Source organism: Amphiprion ocellaris, chromosome 3 (assembly GCF_022539595.1).
Source record: "Amphiprion ocellaris isolate individual 3 ecotype Okinawa chromosome 3, ASM2253959v1, whole genome shotgun sequence".
NCBI lineage: Eukaryota > Metazoa > Chordata > Actinopteri > Pomacentridae > Amphiprion > Amphiprion ocellaris.
Window position 1 is genome coordinate 27667625 of NC_072768.1, and position 16980 is coordinate 27684604.

The 16980-nt window shown below is 42.1% G+C and overlaps 1 protein-coding gene across 3 annotated transcripts in view; it reads right to left on the minus strand.

The window, feature by feature from the left end:
* The window catches only part of grm8b (glutamate receptor, metabotropic 8b), a 316080-nt gene that overhangs the window by 141952 nt on the left and 157148 nt on the right, over positions 1-16980 (minus strand). For all 3 annotated transcript variants that reach the window (XM_055008544.1, XM_055008538.1, XM_055008542.1), the window contains 2 exons: positions 6255-6409; positions 6035-6172 (listed from right to left, as the gene is read on the minus strand). In XM_055008544.1, coding sequence (XP_054864519.1) covers positions 6035-6172; positions 6255-6409 — 293 coding nt within the window. The remainder of the gene's footprint in view (positions 1-6034; positions 6173-6254; positions 6410-16980) is intronic.

Consider the following 16980-nt stretch of genomic DNA (forward strand, 5'->3'; position numbering starts at 1 on the left):
GACAGTTCACACCCAGGATACAGCCTGTTCTCACTGTTGCCCTCAGGAAAGAGATATAGATCCATCCAGGCCCGCACCTCCAGATTCACCAGCACATTTTACCCAAGTGCAATACAGGAAATGAACACTGTTATACATCACAAGAGTTGTCAACAGTTTTGTTATACACTGAGTGTGTATAATGATAATTAAAGCATTCTATTCTATTCTATTGTAGTAGGATCAGTTGTGATTGATCATGACGTAGTGTCAACTTGTCATAGTTACAGTGATGTGCAAGCCACTATGGGAAATCTTTAACAAATCCGTGGATCTGGACTATAAGCCGCATTGCTGGCAAAATCAAATCACTTGGTCCTTGTGTCATTTCTGACCTTCCCTGAAAATTTCATCCAAATCCATTTGTCTGTTTTTGAGCAATGTTGTGCACAGACGGAAGGATTCACATATGGCGATCATCACATAACTCCGCCGCATTGCTTGGCGGAGTAATAACACAAGCACAAAATGTAAACAGTTAGACTAATAAACAAGAAATAGGTTAACAGAAAGTGAGCTGAAAGTAAAAGTAAACAGATTTAGTGCACCAACAGTGAACTGAAAGTACACAGGTGTATTGCACTGGAAATATTGCACTTGAACAATGATAATGCAGATAATGAGACTGCTACCGCTGCAGGAAAAAATCCTAGAGGAAACACTGGGTACGTTGATCTATGCAGAAGCAGCAGAGTCATTATCAACTTTGCACAGTTTGCAGGATATTTTCACAACAGTTAGGTTATTTACATTATGTTTAGTTATGTTTAGCTGCACAGTCTTAGTTATACAGCTTTGGTTGATTTCAGTTGACTTCACTTGTTAGCAATACGTGGATGTTTTGCAGTGAACCCGATCTGAGTGCAACGGCATTTCTCGCAAACAAAAGAAATGTCAGAGCTAGGTCTGGTATAAAAACGAAGAATTGGCATCTGGTCACACTTCACATATGACAAGTTGTCATATGTGAAAAGCCATGGTCATGTTTTTAACATTAAAGGTACTTGTCCATTAGATGCGTTTTTCTCGCAAGTAAATGCGCTGCATCTGAAAATCGCACGCATGGTGGGTGGTCATTATAAAATGTGACAACCAGGGCTCACTGATATTTAAGAAAAATTATCACTACACACAGTCGTTACATCGAACCAAAATCCTTACTTGCACGTTTCGCCACTTGGCAGCCCTCTCGTGACACATATTTTGGGGCTAATTCTAAATGAATAGGGAGAGTGACATAACTGGAATCTCAATGGGCAGCAAGGTGTAGAAACTGTCAACTTTGCCCCCCCCAAAAAAATTATGTTCTGATATAATCAAGCTGCATTTTTATTTATGTTTTAAGAGAAAGTGGATGCTATGACAAGCCTTGAGGGTCAGCTGGGTGCATATTTTTTAAAAAATGGTTTTATTGGTTTTGGTAAAGCAATTTATTGCTTACTGGCAAAAACAGTGCTAACAAAAAGAAAATGGAGCTAGTGGATGTTGGTAAATCATAGAGCCAAATGAAAACAAATATAGCATAACAGTGTTATGTAACTAGCCAAACAAAAACAAAGCAACTGAACTCTTTAGTCAAACAGACACAATAGCAATACCCATAACCAACAAAATAAACTAGAAAAGCACTCAGAGAGCACAGTACTCCGCCAAGGCTGTTCATTCCCCCATATGATCAGACTGAGCGGCTGACATATGAATCTATCAGCAGCTTCTGTTCATCGGACTCATGCAGGAAAGACAAAGACATGGAAGGAAGCAAAGGATAAAAGTTTACCAGGTACAGCAAGGACATAATTATTTTCCTCACTTTAAACATCTTCAAGCTTCACATACAAACATACGATACATTTGTATGATGTATTCACATATTCCATATTGTTTGAAGTAAATGTAAAATGTGGAGCAGAAAACATGCCTGGACTGATCACTCCACATCCTTACACTATTCAGTGGTTTTAATACACATCATCACTGGTTGAACGGGCTCAGCAACGTCTGCACTTCCTGCGAATGATGAAGAGAGCACAGCTGTCCCCTCCTGTCCTGACCACCTTCTACAGAGGCACCATAGAGAGCTGCTGACCAGCTGCATCTCCATCTGGTTTGGCAGCTCCAGGGCCTCAGATAGGAAGTCGCTGCAGAGGGTGGTGAGGATGGCAGAGAAGATCATCGGGACCTCTCTTCCATCCATTCAAGATGTTGCACACAAGCGCTGTCTCAGCAGAGCCCGCAACATTATCAAAGACTCCACTCACCCCCACCATGGGCTGTTCACCCTGCTCCCCTCTGGGAGGAGGTTCTGCAGCATCAGAACGAGAACAGCCAGGTTCTGTAATAGTTTCATTCCCCAAGCCATCAGACTCTTGAACTCAAAATAATCCTTCTGGGCACCTGTAGTTCACTATGAAATATAACCCACTACGGCACCCGTAGTTCACTGTGAAACATAACCCGCTGTGAAATATAACTGCTGCTACATTGCAATGTTACGTGTAATACTGCTGCTACATCTGCTCTGTAAAATAAATGTGCGAATGTGTATGTTTACGTGTGTGTGTGTGTGTGTGTACACACACACACACACACATACACATACACACACACACACACACATATATAAATAATTTTTTTTACATGTATATAGTGAAATTGTTTTTTATTCAGAATATTTTGTTATTTTGTTTTGTTTTTTTGTCATCATTCCGATGGCGAGCTTTTTTGCATCGAAATTTCAGTCTGACGTGCACCAACTAGTGTATGTTCTGGTTGACAATAAAGCGGCTATTCTATTCTATTCTATTCTATTCTATTCTATTCTATTCTATTCTATTCTATTCTATTCTATTCTATTCTATTCTATTCTAATATCTAAATTACTGTGCAGAGGTCTGGAGCAATACATGTTCACTACAGTCATTATCAATACTACAAAAAAGAGCAATAAGGATAATTCATAAAACTGGTGATAGAGATCACTCAAATTCACCGGGATTTGACACGGGTATATCACTGATTATACCACCTGCTTGGAGGAGGCAAAGGCCTGAATGAGTTAAAACTTTCTCCAGCTAAACAGTTCCAAAACTGAAGCCATTCTTGTCAGCACCCCTCAACAGGTCCAGTCAACCTCCATAACCACCATCACCTTGTTCAGACAAGATTTTCCCCTCTTATCGGCAGTTACAAACCTCGGTGTGAGACTGGACCCTCACCTGACATTCAGCAACCCCTTCAAACATCTATGCAAGTCCTTGTTTTTCCACCTCAAAAATATTGCCAAACTCCGTCCCACCTTCACCCTGTCTGAGATGCAGAGAAACTCGTCCACTCCTTTGTCTCCTTCAGGCTGGACTACTGCAATGCACTTCTCATCAGGCTCCCTAGCAAGAGACTGCAAACACTTCAATACATTCAAAACAGTGCTGCTAGGATCTTGATGAGAGTGCAGAAGCAAGACCACATGACACACATCCTCTGTTCTCTCCACTGGCTCACCGTCTCCTTCAGAATTCAGTACAAAATCGCACTCCTAACCCATCAGTGTATGCCCCAGACTACTTCTGCTACCAATCATTCAAAAGAAACCTCTGCACCAAGAACTGTTACCTGTTCCACTCCCCCAGAACCAAATTCATGAGCATGGGACCCAGAACCTTCCACTCAGCCGCAACTTGCATCTGGAACTCCCTCCCTGATAGAGGTGGGCGGATCGATCCAAATATCGATAATATCGATACTGGTATCGATATTATCGATATTTGGATGGTATTGATATTGAATGATACCAGTGCAACGATATCGATATTTTAGTTTCAGTTTCTGTCCTGTATATCTGCACTGATGCAGCTTCAACAAACAGCCGACCTGGCTGTGAGAGGTCCTCCTGTCTGAGCAGCAGCTAATCTTCCTCTTGTGATTGGATGTTGTACCATCACGTGACTCAGCAGCGCCAGAAAAACAAGCTTAGCTACATCATACATCACAGTGGTGGAAAGTATAACTTTAATTTCTTCCCTGGCTCTGTCAGTCTGTTCCTGCCTGATGTGTAAAACAAGCTGTTTAGCTGTTGGACGTTCCTCAATCAACATTGAGGAAAGAGGAGGCAGAGAAGGAGAAGTCCGACTGAGATCCAGCTGATGATCAGACTTCAGGCAGGAAGATACTGAACCAGAGACAATCACAAAGACTAATGCCATAGCAGGGCTACAAAATTAAATAACCATTAATCACAATCGTAATTTTTAGCTTCTAACCACTACAAGAAAACAACTGACTGCGGCCTTTAAAATTTAAAAATGTGCTCCGCTCTTAAAAGACGTAGTGTACTAATGTGCGCTGTTTTCTCCACTCAGAAAACAACACGTGGATAAAATCAGTCACTTTCATCTTGGACTACTCTGAAATGAGGATACTTAATCTCACTCTTTTCAAAGTAAATTTTACTCTCACACCTGTCTGATCACCCAGCCACTGAGCAGCAGCGACCACAGTCTGTGCTGTGAGGTGTTCAGGGAACATCGCTAAATGTCTGTTGATAAGCAAATGTTCAGCTAGTGAGGTGTTTCACCTGTAACCAGGTGGGACCAGGTGGGTCCGACGAACTGACAATGTCTGTCACACTTTATTATCAAAGCCAATAACCATGGAGGAACTAAAAGATCATATTTAACATTACAAAAGTAAACGTGCAAAAAAATTATCTTAAAGCACTACTACTGAAAAAGTTAGTCTGGAGTATCGGTACCGGTATCGGTATTAGCGATACTAGACCTGTATTTACTTGGTATCGGATCGATACCAAATCTTGCAGTATCACACACCACTACTCCCTGACCACCTGAGAACTTCACAGACAGTGGATGTTTTTAAAAATGACCTAAAGACTTCTTTTTTAACAAAAAAAATAAACATGTCTCTGAAAATTTTATTTTTATTTTACCTGTTTTTTTTTTGTTTTTATTCTTTTATATCTTTAATGTAGCACTGAGATTTTGCTGAAATGAAAAGTGCATTACAAATAAAATGTATTATTATTATTGTTTAATATTTGTTTATTCATATTTATTTTATATTTTGTTTGTAAATATGTACAGAAATAACTATGGGAGTGGAGTACTGAGGGACTGATGGTTGAGCTGGAGAAGGGGTAGGGTGTAAATAAGCTTATGCTTCATCCTATTCCTTTTCAGATATGTTGGGTTACTTTGTTTTGTTTTGTTTGTTTGTTGTGTTTATTTTATTTTAATTTTGTTTTGTTGTCGTATATTTACTAAAAGTACATAGTGTAAAACCAACAGCTGCACAGACAGAAGTTTCACACTGTATCTGCAGCAGAGAAAGAAACCATGTTTTACTTTTTGTTTGTGCCCCCAGAGCTGCCTGAGAACAGCTGAGTCAGTAAAAGAGAATTTAACCTAAACACGCTTTTATAGTTTGAGAGGTTTCTTACTACAATGTGAGAGCACAGTGGAATAAGGGCAACATATTAGTTTTCCACAATGTGATTTTTGGTCTTTGCTTTAGGGAGAAGACTACAGGAGCTGTGAGTGTGCCGGGATGCAGAAGAGAGAGTTTTTAAGGTGTCTGAGGAAATGCTGACGAGGAAAGTAATTGATTAGCTTTGTCAGTCAAGCCAAGTTCCTTTTAGCCCCAAACCACAAAACAGCAGGCTTTAAGGCCAGAGAAACCAGGACTGTATCTTTGACCCACAACAGGGCCACAGAGGAAAAGGAGAAAGTCCAGCAAGGACAGAAAGACGCAGGGACAGAAGGAAAAAAATATACAGTGAAGAAAACAGAAAGCAAAAGAGGAAAGAAGGACGTGTTGTAGAAAGGCAAAGCCGAATTAAAAAAAAAGGAGAAAGAGATAGAGGAAAAAACAACAAAACCAGGAGGCAAAAATGGAAAAGGGATAGATAGAAGAAGAAGGAGGTAGAGAACAGTTTCTGCTGGGATAATGAGGTTTATATCCATCTGTGACTTGTGGATCCTACCTGTGCATTTCTTGGGGCTGCCAGGTCTCTTGCCGTGCATTCCCAGCTTACAGCCAAAGTTCTCCTCCCAGAACTCAGCGAACCAGACGTTCCTGCGGTTGTTGGACAGAGAGCGGCTCTTGAAGTAACGGTCGAATGCTGCAGAAAGAAGGAAAGCATCTTTACAATCATGATCTCTTTCAACACGGTTTCTAAAGTGTGGTCAGGCTTCCCTCCTCACCGTCCACTGATGCCCTCTTGGGGAGGATGGTGATGGCACCCTTGGCCACCTGCTCCTGCTGCACCACTGGAGAGATCTTGGCGCCCCAGCTGTCAGAGCCCACCCACAGGAAGTGACCCATCAGGTTGTTGTGTTTCGCTGCATCCAGGATTCGCCTTTCAGGTGACAGATGAGACAGCCAATGAGAGAGTCACTTCACATTTACCACCCAAAACATGAATTGGAACATTCTCTGATGAAATCAACAGACTAACAGTCATCCATCCATCATCTATACACTGCTCATTAGGATTATGGGGGGCTTGGAGCCTGCTTTCCCCCCAGACGTCCTCCAGAGCGAGGACGAGGACGTGGTCAGGTGGCCCGCTCCCTGAAGAGGACCCAGAGTCATCTCTGGCCGCCGCAGCTGCGCTCTGCCAGTTGCTGTGAGCACCGGCATGTGCCTCCCCTCCAACTGCCGCCAACTGGGAGCCTGCCTTCCCCCCTCCCTCATCTGTAGTGAGTTCTGGCCTTAGTTGGCATCATAGTTAGTTTCGTATTATTGTTAATAAACCCTGTTTAAATCCAGTCTGTCTGCTGTCTGCTCTGTGCGACTCTCATTTTGGGTTAGATTTTGCCACCATACCGTAACACAATCCTTCAAAAAGTTGTTGCTGTTTCACTCAAAACCACAATTGTCAAACTCCTCTGTGTTTTCCTTGTATGCTCATATTGGAAACATGAGAGATGATCAGTCTGGTCCTTTACACTCTCACGAATCTTCTCTTGCTCAGGGAGGTCTCAGGATGACTGATTTCTTTGTGTGTGATTCAGAGCTGCAGATTAACATCAGCTGTAACATCGATTGTATGTAACTGAGAGTCTGAGACACTGTCAGTGCATCCACATAATTGGAAACTTGCTAGCTTAACCGGCTCTGAACAGTAGGTGGATGAACTGATTAAAGACTCTGAGGAAACACATAGTAGGTGTGTGTGTGTGTGTGTGTGTGTGTGTGTGTGTTCTATATTTGGAGATTTCAATGAACTAATGGATGAACTATTGCTGCCAGTTGTTATTGCAGTGCGGCCCTTCAGAAAGAAAGCAGCAAATTATTTTTGGCCTTTGTTTTCTACAGAGATAATGAGGCTTTTGGCTGTTTATTGAATATATCCAGAAGGGATATGTCATGCATATATCCAGGTCTACATTCTTATCTTGGCGATCTACCGGCAAATCTTTGCATGATCTACAGTTTTTAAAAAAGAGTTTAGCTTCTTTCTGAAAGAGGAATCGTTGCCCCTGTCTCTTCAGTTCAGCTTTTTCACAATTCTGCTACCATTACCATTTTTCTATGTTACTGAACACAGTACAAGACAGTACAAGACTCTAGTCCAACGAGTCCTGGGCTATTTAAGGATGACTTTATTGACTTTACTTTTAGGCAGAAGTTAATTTGTATTCATAACAAATGTGTATTATTACATAACCCTGGTTCCGCTCTTTTTTGTCATATGATATTAACATGCAATATTTGTATTTAACAGATATTAACTAGTGTGTGATTAAAAAAGTAATCTCATTAATTAGAGGCTTTGTAATTAATTCATCATGATTTATCGCATTTTTGTCAAAGAGCAGTATTTGACAAAATAATCAAAGTTTTTCAATTCAAATAAATTTTGGTGACATATTTGATGACTGAATCAATGAATAGATATATACATTACCAGTCAAAAGTTTGGACACACCTTCTCATTTAATGTTGTTTCTTTTTTTCATGACTATTTACTATGTAGATTGTCACTGAAGGCACCCAAACTATGAATGAACACATATGGAATTATGTAGTAAACAAAAAAGTGTGAAATTTATATCTTTCAAAGTAGCCACTATGACTGAAATGATTCCTTGAGTTATTCGAGTAATTCGATTACTAAAATTCCTCGAGCCAAAATTCTCTGAATCAAAGCTTTGTTTAATGAACTACACATGTGGACAAAACTGTTGGTAACCCTCGGTTAATGAAAGAATGGTCACAGAAATAATTTCAATCTGACAAAAGTAATAATAAATAAAAACTCGATGAAAATTAACCAATGAAAATCAGACATTGCTTTTGAAGCGTGGTTTAACAGAATTATTTTTTAAAATAAACTCATGAAACAAGCCTGGACAAAAATGATGGTACCCTTAGCTTAATATGTTGTTGCACAACCTTTTGAGGCAATCACTGCAATCAAACAATTTTTGTAACTGTCAATGAGACTTCTGCACTTCTCAGCAGGTATTTTGTTCCACTCCTCATGAGCAGACTGCTCCAGTTGTCTCAGGTTTGAAAGGTGGACTCTCCAGACGGCATGTTTCAGCTCCTTCCACAGATGTTCAATAGGATTTAGATCAGGGCTCATAGAAGGCCACTTCAGAATAGTCCAATGTTTTCCTCTTAGCCATTCTTGGGTCTTTTTAGCTGTGTGTGTTTTGGGTCATTATCCTGTTGCAAGACCCATGACCTGCGACTGAGACCAAGCTTTCTGACACTGGGCAGCATATTTCTCTCTAGAATACCTTGATAGTCAAGAGCTTTCATTGTACCCTTCAAGACAGCCTGTGCCAGATGCAGCAAAGCAGCCCCAGAACATAACAGAGCCTCCTCCATGTTTCACAGTAGGGACAGTGTTCTTTTCTTTTCATCATACCAGTGCCCAAAAAATCCACCATCACCTGCCTCAACGACTACCGCCCTGTGGCACTTACACCCATCATGATGAAGTGCTTTGAGAGGCTGGTAAAGGACCACCACACTGTCCCCTGGACTCGACCCGTATCAGTTTTCTTACCGGCCAAACTGCTCTCCATCTGAGCCTGGCACATCTGGAGGACAAAAACACCTATGTGCGAATGCTGCTGGCAGACGTCAGTTCAGCATTTAACATGATCATCCCCCAGCAGCTGGTAAGCAAACTGAGTCCACTGGGTATCAACACCCCAATGTGCAACTGGCTGCTAGACTTCCTCACTAACAGACCACAGTCAGTGAGAGTGGGAAACACCATCTCCAGCTCCATCTCTGTCTCCATCGGATGCCCACAGGATTGTGTTCTGAGCCCACTACTGTTCACGCTGCTGACACATGATTGCTGCTCTGCATCCGCCTCGAACCACATCAATAAGTATGCAGATGACACAACAGTAATGGGTCTCATTCGGGACAACTACAATCTGTCCTACAGAGAGGAGGTGAAGCGGCTGGTGGACTGGTGCAGCGTGAACAATCTGCTTCTGAATGTCGAGAAGACCAAGGAGTTAATCATCGACTTCAGGACGAAGCAGCCCAGCCATTCACCTCTCACATTGACAATAAAACTGTGGAGGTGGTCAGCAGCACCAAATTTCTGGGAGTGCACATTACGAACAGTCTGGACTGGTCATTACACACATCATCACTGGTCAAATGAGCTCAGCAGCATCTGCACTTCCTGCGAATGATGAAGAGAGCACAGCTGTCCCCTCCTGTCCTGACCACCTTCTACAGAGGCACCATAGAGAGCATGCTGACCAGCTGCATCTCCATCTGATTTGGTAGCTCCAGGGCCTAGATAGGAAGTTGCTGCAGAGGGTGGTGAGGACGGCAGAGAAGAATATTGGATGAAAGTCGGAATATATTGAATGAAAGTCAGAATATATATAATGTTCAGCCTTTCATTCCATATATTCGGATTTTCATTCCATATATTCAGTTTCATTATATATATTCAGTTGCATTCAATATATTCCGACTTTCATTCAATATATTCAGTATCATTCCAGAATTCTAGATACTGAATACTTTCCGTACCCACTGTATATATATATATATATATATATATATATATATATATATATATATATATATATATATATATATATATATATATATATATATATACAGTGGGTACGGAAAGTATTCAGACCCCTTTAAATTTTTCATTGTTTCATTGCAGCCATTTGCTAAAATCAAAAAAGTTCATTTTATTTCTCATTAATGTACACTCAGCACCCTATCTTGACAGAAAAAAACAGATGTAGAAATTTTTTGCAAATTTATTAAAAAAGAAAAACTGAAATATCACATGGTCATAAGTATTCAGACCCTTTGCTCGGTATTGAGTAGAAGCACCCTTTTGAGCTAGTACAGCCATGAGTCTTCTTGGGAATGATGCAACAAGTTTTTCACACCTGGATTTGGGGATCCTCTGCCATTCTTCCTTGCGGATCCTCTCCAGTTCTGTCAGGTTGGATGGTTAACCTTGGTGGACAGCCATTTTCAGATCTCTCCAGAGATGCTCAATTGGGTTTAGGTCAGGGCTCTGGCTGGGCCAGTCAAGAATGGTCACAGAGTTGTTCCGAAGCCACTCCTTTGTTATTTTAGCTGTGTGCTTAGGGTCATTGTCTTGTTGGAAGGTGAACCTTCGGCCCAGTCTGAGGTCCAGAGCACTCTGGAAGAGGTTTTCTTCCAGGATATCTCTGTACTTGACCGCATTCATCTTTCCTTCAATTGCAACCAGTCGTCCTGTCCCTGCAGCTGAAAAACACCCCCATAACATGATGCTGCCACCACCATGTTTCACTGTTGGGATGGTATTGGGCAGGTGATGAGCAGTGCCTGGTTTTCTCCACACATACCGCTTAGAATTAACGCCAAAAAGTTCAATCTTGGTCTCATCAGACCAGAGAATCTTATTTCTCATAGTCTGGGAGTCCTTCATGTGTTTTTTGGCAAACTCTATGCGGGCTTTTATATGTCTTGCACTGAGGAGAGGCTTCCGTCGGGCCACTCTGCCATAAAGGCCCGACTGGTGGAGGGCTGCAGTGATAGTTGACTTTGTGGAACTTTCTCCCATCTCCCTGCTGCATCTCTGGAGCTCAGCCACGGTGATCTTTGGGTTCTTCTTTACCTCTCTCACCAAGGCTCTTCTCCCACGATTGCTCAGTTTGGCTGGATGGCCAGGTCTAGGAAGAGTTCTGGTCGTCCCAAACTTCTTCCATTTAAGGATTATAGAGGCCACTGTGCTCTTAGGAACCTTGAGTGCTGCAGAAATTCTTTTGTAACCTTGGCCAGATCTGTGCCTTGCCACAATTCTGTCTCTGAGCTCCTTGGGCAGTTCCTCGACCTCATGATTCTCATTTGCTCTGACATGCACTGTGAGCTGTAAGGTCTTATATAGACAAATGTGTGCCTTTCCTAATCAAGTCCAATCAGTTTAATTAAACACAGCTGGACTCCAATGAAGAAGTAGAACCATCTCAGAGGATCAGAAGAAATGGACCGCAGGTGCGTTAAATATGAGTGTCACAGTAAAGGGTCTGAATACTTATGACCGTGTGATATTTCAGTTTTTCTTTTTTAATAAATTTGCAAAAATTTCTACATTTGTTTCTTTCTGTCAAGATAGGGTGCTGAGTGTACATTAATGAGAAATAAAATTAACTTTTTTGATTTTAGCAAATGGCTGCAATGAAACAAAGAGTGAAAACTTCAAAGGGGTCTGAATACTTTCCGTACCCACTGTACATATATATATATATATATATATATATATATATATATATATATATATATATATATATATAATATATATATATATATATATATATGTGTGTGTGTGTGTGTGTGTGTGTGTTTATGTATTTATATATACATATTTATATATATATTTATATAGTTGGTTACATGTATATATTGGAATTGTTTCTATTTAGAACTGTTTTTTGTTTGTTTTTGTATTTATCAGTCCGATGGCGAGCTTGTTGCATCGGAATTTTAGTCATAACGTGCACCAACTAGTGTATGTTCTGGTTGACAATAAAGTGACTATTCTATTCTATTCTGTTCTTCTTGATATGCTTCATTTTTGCGTCTGTGAACATAGAGCTGATGTGCCTTGCCAAAAAGTTTCAGTTTTGTCTTGTCTGTCCATAGGACATTCTCCCAGAAGCTTGTCAACATGCAGTTTGGCAAATTCCAGTCTGGCTTTTTTATAATTTGTTTTCAACAACAGAGCCCTCCTTGGTCGTCTCCCATGAAGTCCACTCAAACAACGACGAATGGTGCGATCTGACAGTGATGCACCTTGACCTTGGAGTTCACCTTTAATGTCTTTAGAGGTTGTTCTGGGCTCTTTTATTACCATTTGTCATCAATTTTCCTCCTGCGCCACATCCAGGGAGGTTGGCTACAGCCCATGGATCTTACATTTTTTAAATTTTATTATTTTAGTATCCCTTATTAATCCCACGAGGGGAAATTCTGATTTTCGCATATCCCCCCCAATTGGGGGAGTCAGAGCGCAGGGTCAGGCTGGAGCAGGAAGGGTTAAGGGCCTTGCTCAAAGGCCCAACAGTGGCCGCATTGGGGTTTGAACCACTGACCTTCTGATTAGTAGTCCAGAGACTTAACCATTGTGCCACCACTGGCCCCGTGCTACAAGTTTCTGAATTTCTGAATAATATGTGCAACTGTAGTCACAGGAACTTCAAGCTGCTTGGAGATGGTCTTATAGCCTTTACCTTTAACATACTTGTCTATAATTTTCTTTCTAATCTCCTGAGACAACTCTCTCCTTTGCTTCCTCTGGTCCATGTTTAGTGTGGTACACACCATGTCACCAAACAGCGCAGTGACTACTTGTAACCCTATAAATAGACCGACTGACTGATTACAAGTTTGTAGACACCTGTGATGCTAATTAGATGACACATCTTGATTGAACATGTCCCTATGGTCACATTATTTTCAGTCTTTTCTATGGGTACAAGCATTTTTGTCCAGGCCTGTTTCATGAGTTTTTTTTTTTTTTTTAATTCTGTTGAACCACGGTTCAAAAGCAATGTTTGATTTTCATTGGTTAATTTTCAATTTTCAATTTTTCCTTGAATCATTTCCATCAGATAAGTCCCAATAAGTCCACAGCGGTGGATTTGTAGCAGGATCGCAATCATGTGATCGTCAGTAGGCAGCTGGCGTAGTGTTCACTTGTAGTCATAGTTACAGTGACGTTGTGCTGCTACCTCGCAATGATACATAAATCTTTAACAAATCTGTGGATCCAGACTATAAGGTGCATCACTGCCAAAATCGATTCACTTGGTTCTTGTGTCATTTCTGACCTTCCCTGAAAATTTCACCCAAATCTATTAGTCCTTTTTTGAGTGTTGCTGACAGACAGACGGACAAGCCAACACCGATTGTCACATAACTCCACCGTGTTCCTTGGCAGAGTAAATATGGCTTGATAACTAGTTCACTACAAGAATATGAGCCGTGAATAATGTTAATGCAGAGCTAAAAAACCAAAATAAAAAACTCTAATAAAGTGTTTACTCATAAATAATCTGATGCCTTCATTTGTACTATCATAGAAATTCAGCATGTTATTAATATCTGTGTCAATGTCCTTGGTAGCTGCAAAAATGGTATACTGCACTAAACTGAACTGAGTACAAGTGTACGGTACATTCAACAGGACAGCAGCTTGTAAAATTTGTAGTTCAATCATTGAATAGCCTCAGCATAGTTTTTCATTCTTTTCGTTGTTTTAACATTTTTACTGAGACAAGATAACAAGATAAGATAATCAAGATCAAAGTTCAAAGTTAGACAGTTTTTTACCGTTTCTCCGACGATGCGTGAGCACAACGTTGTTTAGACAAAGAAACAGGAAGTTCGGCATCACAAAAACCGCAGAAGAAGAAGAAACGCTCGCTTAACAAAATAAAAGCGGAACAGACCACAAGGTGGCACTGCAGGACTACAATGTCTTCTTAATACATAAACAATATTGTGCAGGAGAATAATAATACAATTTATCTGACATTTACAATGGTCACCTACTGATTTGGGGTCGATCAGCATCTCAACAGTTTTTTCCGTGTTAATCTGCAGTTTGTTGTTGTCACACCAATGAACAAATTTATCCACAGCAGTTTTATGACTGTCTGGATTTTGGGTAAGCAAATTGAGAATAACAGTATCGTCCGAGAACTTGACAATGAATTGATTTGGCTGAGTGCTGACACAGTCGTTGGTGTACAGAGTGAAGAGGAAGGGTGAACTGACGCACCCCTGGGGGACCCCCGTGCTACTTACCGCTGTACTGGAGAGGACAGAGTTAAATTTCACATGCTGTGAACGATTTGAAAGAAAGGAATAATACCACCCTTATAAGAAATGGGTTTACATTTAGCTCAACCATTTTTCTGAGAAGAATGTGTGATTGAATGGAGTTAAAAGCAGAACTAAAATCAATAAAAAGCAGCCTGACATATGCTGCAGGGTTTTCTAAGTGCTTTAAAGTCAGGTGCATCACAGTGGCCATGGCATCACAAGTGCTGCATTTTCTCGAATAGGCAAACTGAAGAGGATCGAGCGATGGCTCCACCTCTGTACGTAAGAGATCCAGTAGGAGCCTCTCCAGGGATTTCATAACAATAGAGGTCAGAGCCACAGGTCGATAATCCTTGTCCACCTGGGGACATGCTTTTTTTGGGACTGGTATTATCACAGACTTCTTCCAAAGCTCTGGTACGGAGTGTGTATCTATGGAGAGCTGAAAAAGTCGATGCCAGACTGGTGTGAGCTCTTCTGCAAATGTTTTCAGCAGGAAAGCTGGCATCTTATCAGGTCCCATTTTTTTTTCCAATTTTTAAGGATTTAAAAACATTAGTGACAGACTGATGGTCAATAACTATTCTGTCCTTATCCACTCTGCAGCATACATTCTCTAAAATTGCATTGGATTCCCCGACATTGTCCACTTCAAACCGCAAATGAAAGTTATTTAACTCATTTGCTCTTGCAGTTTCATTCTGAGCATACAAGGCCTTCCTTGTAGTGTCCATGTTGGTCATGCCTTGGATAGAGTCCCACAGTTTCTTAGTATTGGATTTCGACAGCTCCTGTTCTGCCCTCTCCTTATGCTGCAGCCGTGATGTTCTTAGCTGCTGGTTGAGGTCCTTTTGTGCAGCCCTGACTCCTGCCTTATCTCCTAAAGGCTAATTTTTTCCCTCTTTATACACTCCTTTGCTTCCCTTGTGATGTACGGTTTATTGTTAGGGTATATCTTAACAGTTTTGTTTGGTATAATTCAGTCAGCACAATAGGAGATATAAGCAGTGATTGAGTCAGTAGCAGCATTTATATCGCCGTCCTCGAAGAAAACGTCCCAGTCCATGCACAGGAAACAGCCCTTCAGCTCCTCTTTTTTCATGTCGGACCACACCTTTGCAGTACCTAGTTCAGGTTTGTTTGACTTGAAAAGAGATCAATAAGTGGGGAGCAAATGAATTGTGTTGTGATCAGAATTACTGAGAGGGGGTCTTGCTCTTGCCGTGTAGGCATCTTTTTTTTTTTTTTTGTCTGCATGTAATTCTCATTGTTTAACTCCACAAAAGAGGTGTCAACATTATATGAGATTGATGCATATTTTAGTCTTGCAGCCAAATATTTTAATATTTAGTGCATGTGTGTGACCATCACCAGCCCTCCCTGAAAGCTAAGCAGACGTTCTTAATTAGAATTCCCTATTATGAGCCAGGGAGGGCAGTGCTACACCTCAGTGATGTGTGGGGGAAACAAAGACTGGACAGGACGAACAGGACGAACAGGATGAACAGGGATAGAAACTAACAGGTGGTGCTATTGCAATTAAAGATTGTGAGGTGGTGTGTTATTCCCAACTACTAACTGCCCATCAATAAAACAGAAAAAAAAGCCAAACAACAAAAAAAAAAAACAACACAAAAGAAAAAGAGATTCAATAAATGAATAATTAAACAAATGGTACTGAGCACCATAATTGTGGATGTCTTGACAGTATAGAATAGAATAGGCCAGAAGAGGATACTAGTGAAAGAGAGAATGAGTTTAGGGTAGAGACTCTGGAGAGATTCTCAGCACATTCTGGCAGGTCCCATCATTCGCTGACAATGGTAGGCAGGGGCTGGCGAAACCTGATCGAACATGCAAGTGTGAAGAACCCCGAAGCCCAGAACAGCAATCACGGCAAGGCAGGGCCAAGCCAAGAGGGCACCCCTCCCCCCGGGCCACAGGAGCCACGGGGTGGCGCCCCCAAAGAGCCACCGGGGCCACCATGAACCACGCAGACCCGGAGAACAAGAGGGAGCAGCTACCAACACCCCCAGCGCGCCAAGACCGACCCAGGCGGCCCAGGGCACGAGGACCCACCCGCCACCCAAACCCCAACCCCACCCACCCCAGCCCCCACCAAACCCCCCACCCCACCACCCCGTCCACCCACCCCCACCACCTCCCCCACCGCCGAGGGGGCCAACGGCCCCACGCAGCCAGGAAGCCAGACACAGGGGCCGAGCGGCCCACCGAAGTGATGGCAACCAGCCCAGCACAAAGCAGGCCACCACCGGGAGCCGGCCATAGGAAATTGGAACCAGGACCCAATGCGAGTCCAGAGGGTAAAAATGGACAGTGTGGTGGGGCCCGGCGACGCCGACAGGGAGGCACCTCACATACCCCCCGCACCAGGCCCCAGGCGAGCACAGCACACCCAAGGCCCCCACACCCCGCAATGCGTCCTGACAACCCACCAGGACAGAGCCACCACATACCACCAGCCTGCACCACAGCCACAGCGCCCACCAGGACGGCCAATCCAGCCCCCGTAGCCCACCAAGAGCCACCACACCAGCCCGGACCTGTTGGGCATGCAGGAGAACCCCCCTGGGCCACAGC